Genomic DNA, 13,875 nt, shown 5'->3' with positions numbered 1-13,875 from the left:
CGGAGATTTTTAATCAAATTGGTGGATGTTTCTTGCCCAAGTAGCCCCTCAAATATCTATTTTTTTCGGGCTGACAAATCCATTTTGAAATAGTGTAAATCGTAAAGAAAATTGTTCTAAAATGTCCGGAAGCGAACATCTAAAACTGGCTTTGATATGTGGACTGTGGAGTGCAGTCATATTTTAAGCTGGAGCTCCGTTACATGAATAGACCTATGGTATAATGAAGATAAAATTAAGCAATTTCAAATAAAACAAGGACAAATTTGGACATTTCCCCTTCCATCTATCAAGTGCACCCTTAATGAAATTCCCCTTCAAAAGTTGGTGTAGCGTGGCAAAGAAAGGTCAAACGTACAAAAATCAACTGCCACTAAGAAGCAATTGGAGAATTTGGTGGAAGATAAAAGGGGATTCAGATGAAGAAAAGTCAGAACCATTCATGAAATTCGTGGCCCCGGCAAATTGTCCAATAGATTTTTCGCATATATCTTCACAAAGCTCAAGTATCCTTAAATAGCTATCTGCCTATTTAGTATCTGTAAAATAAATACGTGGCTATTTTCTTGATCTTTCTTTCTGTTCCAGTCTTGTTAGAACTGAACTCTGTCTTTCTTTATCCTTTGCAGATGATATCACAAAGTCCCTGATAAGGTTAGTTTAAGCTTTCACAACTCTGCAAGTTTATTCTTTTGAACACGATTTTTTTCTGTCCTCTATGACCACTGTGCATCATCTTAATCTTCCAATTTTTTTGTGTCAAAATTATCCATGTGAGTCTTGATGTTGGACAGTAGCTTCACTTTCCCCTTCAAATTATTTATGTGTTTCTGGTCTTTCAGCATGAATCACAATCTCAAATCAAATTTGCTGTTAGTTTTCAGAAAAGCGCAGCATCATTCTTGGACCAACAATTTTCAACGCAAATTATTTTTCCAGTATTGAAATGAAATGGGAATAGACCTGAATTGATATAGAGGATTCATATAGTCGATGCTAACTTAGTTTAAGCTTAAGGCATAGCTGTTGTAGTAGTCGATGCTGGCACCTTTCTGTTGTCGTGTGTAGAGTTGTAGATGGTGCTTGCTACTTGCTAGTAGACAAAAACCTTCTTGTTGGATTATCCATGAAGGTCAAAGTAGATACATAGATAAGATCACAACGTAAGTTAACCAGTTCAAAGTGTCAATTTGTGTACATTGCAGTTTATTAGTTATTAATCATTAGATTAAGGTTTTATTGGGAAGAAATACTTGAAGAATATGAGCAAAAGCCTTAGTCATATGATATTGTATTGTCAAGAAGAAACAAATAAATTGAAGCCACGAAAGGGATAACATCTGTTTCTCTATATTTTCCCAGTTTCACCTGCTCAAGGAAACATAGAATGGTCAGAGCTCAGAAACTACATAGTCATTTGCAATACTAACTTGATAAAGTACGAAATTATTTGCACAGCTGCTATACATTTTTTATTTCTGCATATTTCTGAAAAATGCTTCTGAAGATGGTTAGTAGGAAACAAAATTTTACTTTGAATCTCATATTCTCTGTTGTTTTTGCTTAAAGGTGAGCATATCATGGTTCGACAATGTTAAGGCTTCAGAATCCACTAGCCTTTTGCAGCTGCCAATCATTTCCGGATACTAGTTTGCTGCATGAAGCCGTTCCTTGCAAGACTAAATATGTTCATCCTTTGATTGGTAGTCGTAGTTCTGCTAGCCTTCTGAGTTCTCCTAAAGGAGTCAGCACTTCTTCTTGCTCTTGGAATTGGACAAAGCTGCTGAAAACTTATAGGCTCTTTCAGCATGCCGCTTCATATAGATTGTTGGTAAGCGCCTAATAACATTTTCGCTCTCTTGACATGTAACTTATTTTTATGTAGTTTTTGTTTCTGTGATTTCTTCAGTGCCGGTCACAAGATGCCACTTCACCTGAAAATGAGTATCGCTCCTCTCGAAATATAGCTATCAGCCTGTTTAGGCGATACAAGAATTTTCTTGAGCGTGGAGGAGGTGACAACCTAAAAGTATTCTCAGTCATTTCTTCCTTCCTCTGTTAGGTCTTTCTGTTGCTTTCTTTGTGTATTGTTATGATTCTGATCTTTCAGGAGTTCATCAGTGCTGGTGTAAATGCATATGCTTTGGGATCTACTGATGAAGGATTGAGGAAAGAGCTGATTGCTTTGAAGGAATGTGGGGCTGAAATTGAAGCCATGGAAACATATGGAGGAAGTACCACCCTGAAGTCCAAGATTTCATCTGAGGAGGTGAGTCACTTTTGTATTACAAAACTAGCCGGGGTGGATGGAAAGTAATTGCATATGTTCCGTCATATGATTGGAAGCTTTCCGGCACGTTGTGAATGCTACTGTGTCTGCATCTAGGATTATGCAACATGTACATATTCCATAATATATAAAGAGGAAGTTGAAAGAAGATGTTTCAGTAGATACTTAGCAGCATGTATTGACTGGATGTCCCAAACTAATCTTGGTACCTTACGTGTTAATTATTTAGTTCTATGTTGTTTTCTTTTTCTTTTCTCTCTATAGTCTACACTTCAGATCATTTCAACAACTGATGACACCACTGTCAGTATTTCCATTGATTAATCAACATTTATGTAAAACTGTAGTAGCTACATTTAAGGGTTAGAGTTGTTACCGTTCTTGACAAGATTGAGAAAAGTTTCCAGATTACTTACTTTTATTAGCTATATACATTGTCAGTAGTGTAATCTACATGTTAGGATCGAAATAATCAGATGTCATGCGTAAGCTAGTAAAGCAAACCTTGAACGACGATAAATTAGACAACAAAAGAGAAATATACCAAAAGAGACACAAACATTTATCGTGGTTCGGTCAATTGACCTACGTCCACGGGCGGAGATGAGCAATCCACTATATAAAAGAGAGTACAAAATATTGAGAGAACAACCTCACAAAGAGGCAAACACAAGTGACACACTAACACTTGTCCCGTAAAGTTCTCCCCCTAAGCAAGACTCTCAAACCCCTTATGGCTACATTGTGGATGCTGCTAATTGAGAAGGAAGGATCCTCAATTTATAGAAGCCCAAACCTTTTCCTACAAGAAAAGGGACTAGCCAAATATGGAAGAATTATATTTTCCCTTTTGTAAAAGGTAAAATCAATTATGATAAATATGTTGTCCCTTCTTTCAAGAGATAGGAAAACCAAACATGGTAAGAAAATCAGACCAAACTCTTAACATTACATGTATTATCAGCCATCATGATTATATGACCGCTCATGAAGCTTCAATTTTTTTGTTGCCGAAATGATAAGTGACTGCAGCACTACATGTTTTGATTCCAAATTGAGACAACTGCAAAAGGTTCTAGTTGTCATGATAGAAACATATGTTCTACTACCCATAAATTTGATAAAGATGTATCTGCAAACCATAGGTTATGTTTTCCAGCAATACACATTGACCTGATATAAAGCATGTGCAAAAGATGGTTTCTTTTTCCTTAGAATGATCGACAAAAGAAGACAGACTATCTTAAACTGTTAGAAGCATGTGCAAGCAGTGTTTCTTTTCCTGAGAGAACAGGGTGGAATGTGATAAGGAGGATGCATACTGTTCTTTGGTGAATTCTTAACAAAATAATGACAATTGTAAGAAAAGAAGTAATACCTGTTTATATTTGAAGTCTATTGTTTTCGCGTTAGTAGGTTCTAGGATCAAAACGAGAAGGTTGGTTTTCAGAATCAGTGTTTACAACCAGTGATGTTCTTTGCTCTAATTAATGCCGAGTCAAATGAAGTGGGAACCCTACGTTTGATTTGTGTTTTTGATGATTCAATTAGCCGGATCTGCTCAGACCTGATTTGAGGCATATGTTTTTGGTTCAATTACCAAATCGTTGACTTCCTTCCCGCTGACTGTGATAAGCACACATCTATAGGCACCAAGGTAGAACATCTCAAAAGTTCTTGCTAGGCTGCCTCTTTTTTTAAAGTAACACTAGCATACATCGAAATAAAATGTTATGCTGCTGTTTGGTTTCAGAGAGGCAAGTTTCTCAGGAGTCTTGAGGTTTTTGATTAGAAGCAATATTTCTTCTTTAGAAGTTTCCTTGGAAACACTGGATATCGACTCTCATTCTGAAAATTTTGGATGCTTGTTTCAGGGATTCCTCCCTAATCTTGGAAAAAATTGTCTGGAAAAGAATAAGCATGCTAATATGTTCTTACTTTTCATCCATGCTACTGCATAATGATCTCTTGCCAGAATGGTCCAGTAGGTGTTAAAGCTTCTCTCAAGATCTCTGAGTTTCCTCATCACTGAATGGATACAAGTTTTCTAAATCAGTTGATTACATGTAATTTTTGGTATAATTATGAGAACCACCATAACTACTAGAAGAGATGTGATGGCAATTATCTAATGACACCTGGTTATGGTGCAGGTTGATGAGTGTATTATGTGGTTGAGCATTATATTCATCACCATTCTATGTACACCTCAACCAACTATAGTTCGATGGTCATCCACTCCCCCAGTTTCTGATGAAATGATAGTCCACTGGAAAGGCTTCTGTGCAATCATAGCAAACGCATACTTTGTGAGAGGAATGGCATGGTAAGGTTGTCCGAGGGCATACCGTCTTAAAAGATATTTTTCTGTTAAACGAAAAACCTGTCATCAACCATTTTGCTTTTGAGGAATTTTATGAAACTTTCCTTTATTTCATTTAGTTCAAGAATTGAGCGTAGTTAATTGGTTGATATACTTCCCTTCAGTTGTACAAGAAAATATGTATCATGTGTATTAATAACATGCTGTTCTCGTGAAGGCTTCCAGTGAAGACTCTCCAACTAGAGCAAATGGCAGTTGTGGGTCATGCTGAAGAGCCATCACTTGTTGCTAGCCGGATGAGACTAGTTTTTACCACTCTGGAGGTAAGTTCAATTGACAACTTTTTACTTCTAATACTCTTTCCAAAACAACATCAACAGAAATATGCAATAGCGGATTCAACAATAGTTTCGCCGCTCAGTGTTTAGGCATAGTATAGATAGAATTACATCTCAACTCAGAACCCACAATGCCTAAATTCTAAAGCATGACAAAACTGTGTCTCAGAGTGTTCATGGGTCAAACTTCAAATGATCTGGCTTTTGCCTCAAATCAAAACCAAACAGATGTTAAATCGTTGGCAATAGAAATCACACAGAAATAAACGAACATAGCAATAGCAAGTCATTAAGGGAAAAAAATAATGACTATAACATCGTCTCTTGTTTTATGATCTACTAAACATAAGAAACTTATCTATAGGTGGAGATTATCTTGGATATATACATAACCAGATGTTAAATGTATATAAACGAAGAACTAAAAATAAGTTTTACTTACATATATAAAAGATCTGCGGTTTCAAATTTTTATGGTTTTCAATTGACCCCCAAAAAATATAAATTTGAAACTGCTGGTTTTCATTCGTAACATGTTATTTCTTATTTTCTTGTTCTTTTTAGGTTGTGAGTCCACAATGGCCTAGAGGATGAAGCAGTTTATTTAGAATTCGGACAGCAAGATATCTCTTTACATTTCTTTCCTTTGTCCAAAAATATTCTGCTAAAGAAATGTTTGCTTGACATGAAAATACTCCAGAGGCTGATCTCTGTCAACTCGTACTTGAACATATTGCTAGGCTACTTTCATAGTGAGTTAGAGCATATAAGAATATCAAAAACCATATAACTGACATGTACCTAAAGTGTAATTCTGAATTCTGATTTAGATCAAAACAGGCTGTCCAACAGGGTCAGGTCAATAATCTACAAGAGGGCAAAACACCTTAAAATCACCTGTCATAAAAAAATCAAATTCCCAACTCTTGATCACTTATATCAGGAATTTAAAGGAATAAATGCGCCACTTCATGGATCTTGTCTTTAAATTTTCTTTATACACAAGTATAGTTCGAGTCGATGTATATGCTCTGGCATATCTTAACAAGAGGAAGCTGTTTTCAGTTTTCTAATGAGGAAGTCATTTCTGGGTGATTATTTTAATTTTTAACTTTATATTACTGCTCATACTAACATATAAATATTACTATTAATTTTTAGTACTCAAAAATTGCGTCAGAACAGTACTGACCAATTTGCTAATTTCATTTCCTGAAAGCATTTTCTACTGACCAAACAAACAAACATCATAAAGCATTTCCAAGAAAATATTTCCATGAAAGACATTTTTCGAAGAACATTTTCCTTGAAGAGTGAGTTCCATCAGACAAAACACGCTAAATTTTCACTTTCTATTGACTATGGAGGTGATTATGAGCTCTGTTATGAGGCATATATACTTTGGGTAATTTGGAAGTTTTTGCCTGAATCCCATTCCACTTTGCTAAAAATCAAGTTTTTTGTAGTGCTAATTAACTCCTTTTATTATCAAATGATTTAATAGAATTGTTGCAGTTATCACTTCATCAAACAGCAAGTTTATACTTTTAATAAACAAACTCATGTACTATTATCTCACGCCGCGCGTTTTGATACTGTTAAGACTTGTATAATTATATTGTTATATGTTAATTGCATAGTTGGTGATGTTAGTTAACTGTAATTGAGCAGAGTTAGTTGTGTAGTTAGTGGCCAGCTTAGCATTAGCTGTATCCACACATGTATATACTCGGTGTAGTAATGAGAAAGGGGTCAGATTTTCACTTTCCAATTTCTACTTTTATCTCTCACTAACTCTCTCTCATAGAATCCTCTAGAAGGACTCCATTGGAGCTCTAGATCGAGCTTCAAGCTCATCCTCAATGTCAGATTTAACATGGTATCAGAGCAAGGGACGCTCATGCTCGACTATCCGTCATCGTCTCCATCAAATTTCCCCATTTTTTCCTTCCAATAATTCTGCTTTTCTGGTCTGATCGATTTTTTCTATTTTTTTTGCCCTAATTTCTTCAAATCGCAAATTGACAGTCTATTCTTCAAATTTCTACTGGAATTAGTGTGTAACTCAACAAAATCTTACACTCATGGCCACATTAGATCAGGAAGACACATCCGCTGGTGTCGCTGCTGCGACAAACTTTGGAATAGATCCAAGCGATCCTCTTTATCTACATCCGTCAGATAATCCTGGAGCGATGCTCGTCTCGGTTCCTTTTAGTGGAATTGGATATAGGTCTTGGAGACGCAGTGTTATGCGTGGTATGTCCGTCAAAAATAAGCTTGGGTTTATAAGTGGAGAATGTAAACCACCAGAGCCTCAATCTCAGAGATTCCGACAATGGGAGCGATGCGACGATATGGTAACGTCTTGGATTCTAAATTCACTCTCTAAAGACATCGCGGATAGTGTGGAATATGCTAATAATGCTGTTGAGTTGTGGAGAGAATTGGAGGATCGATATGAGCAGACTAATGGTGCTAGGCTATACCAGATCCAAAAGGAGATAAACGACTTGTCTCAAGGTGTGCTGGATATTACATGTTATTATAGTAAGCTGAAGAAGCTGTGGGAAGAACTAAATACTTTGAGCAAAAAGACTCATTGCAGTTGTATCTGTACATGTGGTGCCAAGGAGAATATGCACAAGGCCGAGCAGGACAGAAGATTGATACAATTTCTTATGGGACTTAATGAAGTCTACACTGTCGTACGTGGAAGCATTCTTATGATGAATCCGCTACCAAATCTTGCACAAGCCTTCTCACTACTCATTCAGGATGAGAAACAGAGAGAGATCAAGCCAAATAATCAAATGCTATTTGAGTCTGCTTCCCTAAGTGTCAACACATCAAAACCTGGTTCTTACAGAACAAATTATGCTGCCAATAACAGTTCAACTGGAGGCAATAGGCCCCGTCCATTTTGTGACTACTGCAAGAAGCTAGGACATACTAAGGACAAATGCTACAAGTTACACGGGTACCCTCAGAACTTTGGAAATTCACACACTCAGAATCCAAATAGAGGACAGAACATGAACCAAGCTGAAAAGTTCAGCAAAGGAAGGAGAATAGTAGCTAGTGTGCAGGGGACTCCTTATGAGGCAATGCCAACTGGAAAAGATGGATCAGAAGATGGAAATGAGGTCGGGCAAGTCAACCTCTCTAAGGAAGAGTATGGACAGATCATAAACTTGCTGCAACATTTTCAAATTGGAACAGGAGGAGAAAGCTCCAGTTGCACAAACTATGTCAATGGTGCTGTGAACTTTGCAGGTATAATAGTATGCACTTCCTCTATTGATTTTAGCAAATTGTCCTGTGAGTGCTTCAAAAACAAGGCAGACTCTTGGATATTAGATTCAGGAGCATCTAATCACATGACCTTCAATATGTCCTTATTAACCAACATTGTAACCTTACCATATCCCTTATTGGTAGTTCTTCCAAACGGATATAAGGTAAGAGTAACACAAATTGGAAGTGTGACATTGTTTCCTAAGATCATTTTGCATAAGGTTATGTACATACCTTCCTTCAAATACAACCTTATATCAATTCATTCATTAACTAGTTCAACTCCTCATAGCATAGTTGCCTTTACTGATAACATCTGTATTCTGCAGGCCCCTTCAATGAAGAGGCCTCTGGAAATTGGTAAAGTCAGTGATGGACTCTATCTCCTCTGCCCAAGGTGTCTCAGGAACAACCATTCAAAATCAATTGTAAATAGTTCAATTGCTAGTTCTGTTTCTTCCAATTGTTGCACATATAACTCACACTGTTTTTATCATTCCACTGTAAATAGCTCATTGTCTAGGGATAATTGCACATCTCATTCAGCTGTTAATACATGTTCCCCAAATAATAAAGTGCAACTCCCCATTGTGAATAGTATCAATCCTTTCTTTCCTTCAAGTAATGACATAAATGTGTTGTGGCATAACAGACTGGGTCATGTGCCCTTTATCAAGATGAAGGGAATATCCAGTATTCCAGCATCTTTCTCACCAAAACAACCATTTACCTGCTCTGTCTGTCCAATGGCAAGACAGGGGAGATTACCATTTCCAAAACAATCCATTAATTCTACCAAGATCTTCCAACTTCTTTATGTTGATCTCTGGGGTCCTTACCATATGCCAACTTATGACAATTTCAGATATTTCATCATCATGGTGGATGATTACAGTAGATCCACCTGGACTCACCTACTAACCAACAAAAGTAATGCCCTACAAGTCATCAAAAACTTTGTGTCAATGATTGAAAACCAATTCAATACCACTATCCAATATATAAGGTCAGACAATGGCCTAGAGTTTAATAATACAGAAGCAAATCAGTTCTTCCTTTCTAAAGGGATTATCCACCAAAAGACATGTCCTTATACACCACAATAAAATGGCATAGTGGAAAGAAAGCATAAGTACCTATTGGAAACAGCCAGAGCCCTCTTATTCCAGTCAAAATTACCTCTAAGATATTGGGGTGAATGTATCCTATGTGCAACCTATATAATAAATAGACTGCCTTCTTCTCACTTCAAGGGCAAGTCACCATATGAACTATTACATAACAGAAAACCTACCTACTCTCACATGAGGAGTTTTGGGTACTTGTGCTATCCTACAGTACCCAAGATCCACAAAGATAAATTTGAACCTAGAACCACACCACATGTTTTTATTGGATATCCCTTTGGGGTAAAGGGATACAAAGTGCTCAGTCTGGCCACCAAGAAAACACATGTATCTAGAGATGTAATTTTCAATGAAAATATCTTCCCTTTTAGTATGTCTAAGGATACTTCTTCATTTCCCTATGTCCTTCAATCCATTCCTTTCATTGATCACATGTCTAGTGAGAATGAGCAAAGTCAAACTAGTGAGTCAAATGATCAAGGGGTTTCAAATGTCACACATCCAGATTTGTCATCTGATCCTTCATCCCTTTCCCCCAATAACATAGATTCACTTGATTCACATACTCCAGAAGATCCATAAAATGACTCACCAATAAGATATGTAGGGAATACCTCACCTGAACATGTCTTGGCACCAAGGCATCTCATAGAACACACAAAGTTCCCACATATTTGAGGGATTATGTTAACAAACTACCCCAGCTGAAACCAAATGCCAAAAACACCAATGCATCTCTTTCTGTTAATGCCTTATCCTCTCCTCACATTCACATATCTACTGAGAATCTAAATCAGGATAATCAGTGCCCTGTGAGAAGCACTTACAGTGACAACGAGCCTAACTCATATGAGGAAGCAGCTATGTATCCTGCCTGGCAAGCAGCAATGACACAAGAGTTTGAGGCATTGCATGCCAACAACGCTTGGGAGCTAGTACCATTACCAGTTGAGAAACAAGCCATAAGATGTAAATGGGTGTATAAAGTGAAGCATAAGGCAGATGGAAGTGTAGAAAGGTTCAAGGCCAGGTTAGTGGTAAAGGGGTATACCCAGCAAGCTGGAATTAATTACACAGAAACATTCAGTCCTGTGGTGAAAATTACAACACTAAGAGCTCTCATAGCTGCATCAGTCAAGAAAGGCTGGGATATATTTCAGCTAGATGTGAACAATGCCTTTCTTCACGGAGACCTTCATGAAGAGGTGTATATGGAAGTGCCACAAGGTTTGGTAGTAGACAATGGACATCTAGTATGCAAACTCAAGAAGTCCTTGTATGGCCTCAAACAGGCAAGCAGATAATGGTATGCAAAATTGAGGGAAGCATTGTGCTGTAAGGGATATACCCACTCTATGTATGATTATTCACTTTTCTACAAGAAGACAACTGAATCAACAATATATGTGGCAGTATATGTAGATGATGTAATACTGATAGGAACAAACAAGGAGGAGATAGAGGAACTGAAGGCATTCCTACATAAAAGTTTCAAGATTAAATACTTGGGTAAGCTCCACTATTTTCTGGGTCTCGAAATATTCTATAAAGCTGATGGAGTTGTAATTTCACAAAGAAAGTTTGTGCTTGATTTGCTAAAAGAGTACAACTGCATAGATTATAGTAGCCTAGCCTCTCCACTTGATCCAACGGTGAAGTCGAAAGCTAAAGAGGGGACTGCATTAACTGATCCCACCTATTACAGAAAGCTGGTTGGGAAATTGAACTTTCTCACCAACACAAGAATAGACATAGCCTATAGTGTACAATATCTTAGCCAATTCATGCAAGATCCAAGAGAACCCCACTTGAAAGCAGCCTTTCACCTGCTTAGATACTTGAAGGGTGACCCCTCCATGGGAATATTCATGTCACATGATCCAAACTATAATGTTAGAGCCTATTGTGATTTTGATTGGGCTGCTTGCCCAGACTCAAGGAAATCAGTGAGTGGTTACTTAATTCTATTAGGGAACAGTCCTATATGTTGGAAATCTAAGAAACAAGAGACCATTTCATTGTCATCAGCAGAGGCAGAGTATAGGGCACTAAAAAAAGTAGTAGGGGAATTGGTGTGGCTGTGCAGATTACTTGAAGAGCTCAATGTGTCCTTTGGTAAACCAGTAGAAGTCTTTTGTGATAGCCAATCAGCTCTACATATAGCAAGAAATCGTGTGTTTCATGAGCGGACAAAACACATAGAAGTGGATTGTCACTTTGTCAGAAGCAAGCTACAAGAGGGACTTATCTCACTTCAGCATGTAGCAACAGACAATCGGTTGGCTGATGTCCTTACCAAGGTTCTAACAGGAGTGAAGCACTCAGCAATTTTGAGCAAGTTGGCAGTGTACACAACATCTCCAACTTGAGGGGGGTATTAAGACTTGTATAATTATATTGTTATAAGTTAATTGTATAGTTGGTGATGTTAGTTAACTGTAATTGAGTAGAGTTAGTTGTGTAGTTAGTGACCAGCTCAGCATTAGCTGTATCCACACATGTATATACTCGGTGTAGTAATAAAAAAGGGGTCAGATTTTTACTTTTCAATTTCTACTTTTATCTCTCACAAACTCTTTCTCATAGAATCCTCTAAAAGGACTCCATTGGAGCTCTAGATCGAGCTTCAAGCTCATCCTCAATGTCAGATTTAACAGATACAATAATGTTTTCAACTCACTTTTACATGTATGTTTAATCAAATGGGAGAATGAATCAAATGTTTCAATCATACACCCAAAAAGGAAAAACAAAAGGGAAGAATGAGAAGAAAGGAATAGCATGCATTTGTCAAATTGCACGAATAAAGACCCCTTTATTTTAAACGAATTGCCAAACAAATATTAATACAAATAGTATATGGTTTTTGCTCATTGTGCATGGCATGGTACAATACAATGTCAACATGAATCTCTTCTCTGTCTGTCTCTCAGTAACCTTATCCGACTTATTCTCGTTATACTCGAACAGGGAAAAAACAAATACTACAATTTTCATGGCAAATGATTGGTTGACTATTTTGTTCATCTTTTGAGCAAAGTTGGAGCTGAGGACTTTAGGGTTGTTTGTCAACATTCTTGCTAGCTTCATCAACAGGACTAGAATTTCCACTAGTACCAGCTGTTCCAATGCCAAAACCAAATCCCATACCCATTCCAAATCCCATTCCAATGCCACCATTATTATTTCCACCATAGCCACTGCCTTCTCCATGCCCATATCCTTCACCATAACCTTCACCACCACCATTATCATCACTAGTATTTTTAACTCCTCCTCCTCCTCCTCCACCTCCTCCACCACCGCCACCGGCTGCGCCACCAACTCCACCACCTGCTCCAAATCCACTGCCATGACCAGAACCTCCACCAGCAACATTGCTGCCACCACCTCCACCTCCACCTCCGCCTCCTCCTCCTCCTCCACCCCCACCACCTCCATTTCCACCAAAACCTATACCCATTCCGAAACCACTTCCATGACCATACCCACCATTGGTGCCACCGCCGCCACCACCACCTCCGCCACCACCTCCACCTCCCCCGTCGACTCCCACACCAGCTCCAGCACCGAACCCACTACCATGACCTGATCCTCCTGCTGAACCACCCCCACCACCACCACCGCCACCACCTCCTCCACCTCCCCCTGCAAAACCACCACCACCTTTACGTCCTAAAGTTTCAAAACCTCCGCCGGCTCCAAAACCACTACCGTGACCATAACCTCCATCAACACTACTGCCACCTCCACCACCGGACCCTCCACCACCTCCACCACCTTCAGCACCAACTCCAGCTCCAAATCCTTCGCCATGACCTGAACCACCAGCTCCATTACCACCACCACCTCCATGACCTCCGCCACCACCACCACCTCCCACACCTACACCTGCCCCCGCACCATGACCCTCTCCATGCCCAGAACCTCCATTACCACTTCCTCCACCACCTCCACCGCCTCCTCCTCCTCCTCCAACACGATTTTTGCATCCACGCCAGCCACCATAGTAGCAATAATCATCTCCATCCTCCCCATGTCCCCGCTTCATACATGCCATAACAATGCTTAGTACAAGAAGAGCCATGCATAAAGAACGACTAGAAGTAGCCATGACTCTTTCAATAACAGTTAATGTAAGCTCAGACTATAGTAGTGAGTCTAGTGACCAGCTTGAGCTTCCACTTGTTTGTTCTTCGTTTGTGCAAAAGCCTCCTCTATTTATAGCCATATTCATGCAATCATTTGGCCATACCTCAACCGGTAAGTTTTAAAAAATGCATGTCTTGCAATTTAAAAAGAAAAATGGTCAACATTGACTTTGACAGGCCAACTAACTAGCCGGGCACTTAATATTTTCGATATTTAGTTGGAACAAAATATCGCTACAATGCATATCTGTTGTCATTACTTTTTGCATCTGCCAGTACTAGAATTCCCCCAACTAAAGGATCTTGGTTCGGTCCAATTCCAATTATGTCTAACGACAAGAGAAATCTC

At 38.6% G+C, this 13,875-nt stretch overlaps 2 protein-coding genes across 4 annotated transcripts; both read left to right on the top strand.

Moving 5' to 3' along the window:
* The first annotated feature begins 179 nt into the window (after positions 1–179).
* Positions 180–5,788, top strand: LOC107796464 (uncharacterized). 3 transcript variants are annotated; one of them, XM_016619236.2, is made up of 8 exons: positions 267–506; positions 630–654; positions 1,570–1,831; positions 1,910–2,029; positions 2,111–2,269; positions 4,444–4,616; positions 4,831–4,936; positions 5,516–5,788. In XM_016619236.2, exons 3-8 carry the CDS (start codon positions 1,592–1,594, stop codon positions 5,543–5,545), a joined length of 828 nt encoding a protein of 275 aa, XP_016474722.1. In that variant the 5' UTR covers positions 267–506; positions 630–654; positions 1,570–1,591; the 3' UTR covers positions 5,546–5,788. The 3 variants fall into 3 exon arrangements, with proteins under 3 accessions (XP_016474721.1, XP_016474722.1, XP_016474724.1); XM_016619238.2 differs by lacking the exon at positions 267–506 and adding an exon at positions 1,363–1,438 and having other exon boundaries at positions 532–654; XM_016619235.2 differs by having other exon boundaries at positions 180–654.
* A 1,247-nt stretch (positions 5,789–7,035) lies between these two features.
* LOC107796459 (uncharacterized) lies at positions 7,036–10,679 on the top strand. The gene is made up of 3 exons (XM_075235775.1): positions 7,036–8,412; positions 8,578–8,700; positions 10,080–10,679. The coding sequence occupies exons 1-3, from the start codon at positions 7,036–7,038 to the stop codon at positions 10,677–10,679; spliced, it is 2,100 nt and encodes a 699-aa protein (XP_075091876.1).
* Positions 10,680–13,875: the final 3,196 nt, after the last annotated feature.

Source organism: Nicotiana tabacum, chromosome 17 (genome assembly GCF_000715075.1).
Source record: "Nicotiana tabacum cultivar K326 chromosome 17, ASM71507v2, whole genome shotgun sequence".
NCBI classification, from domain to species: domain Eukaryota; kingdom Viridiplantae; phylum Streptophyta; class Magnoliopsida; order Solanales; family Solanaceae; genus Nicotiana; species Nicotiana tabacum.
The sequence above is the reverse complement of the archived record's forward strand: the minus strand, read 5'-3'. Positions and strand labels throughout refer to the sequence as shown.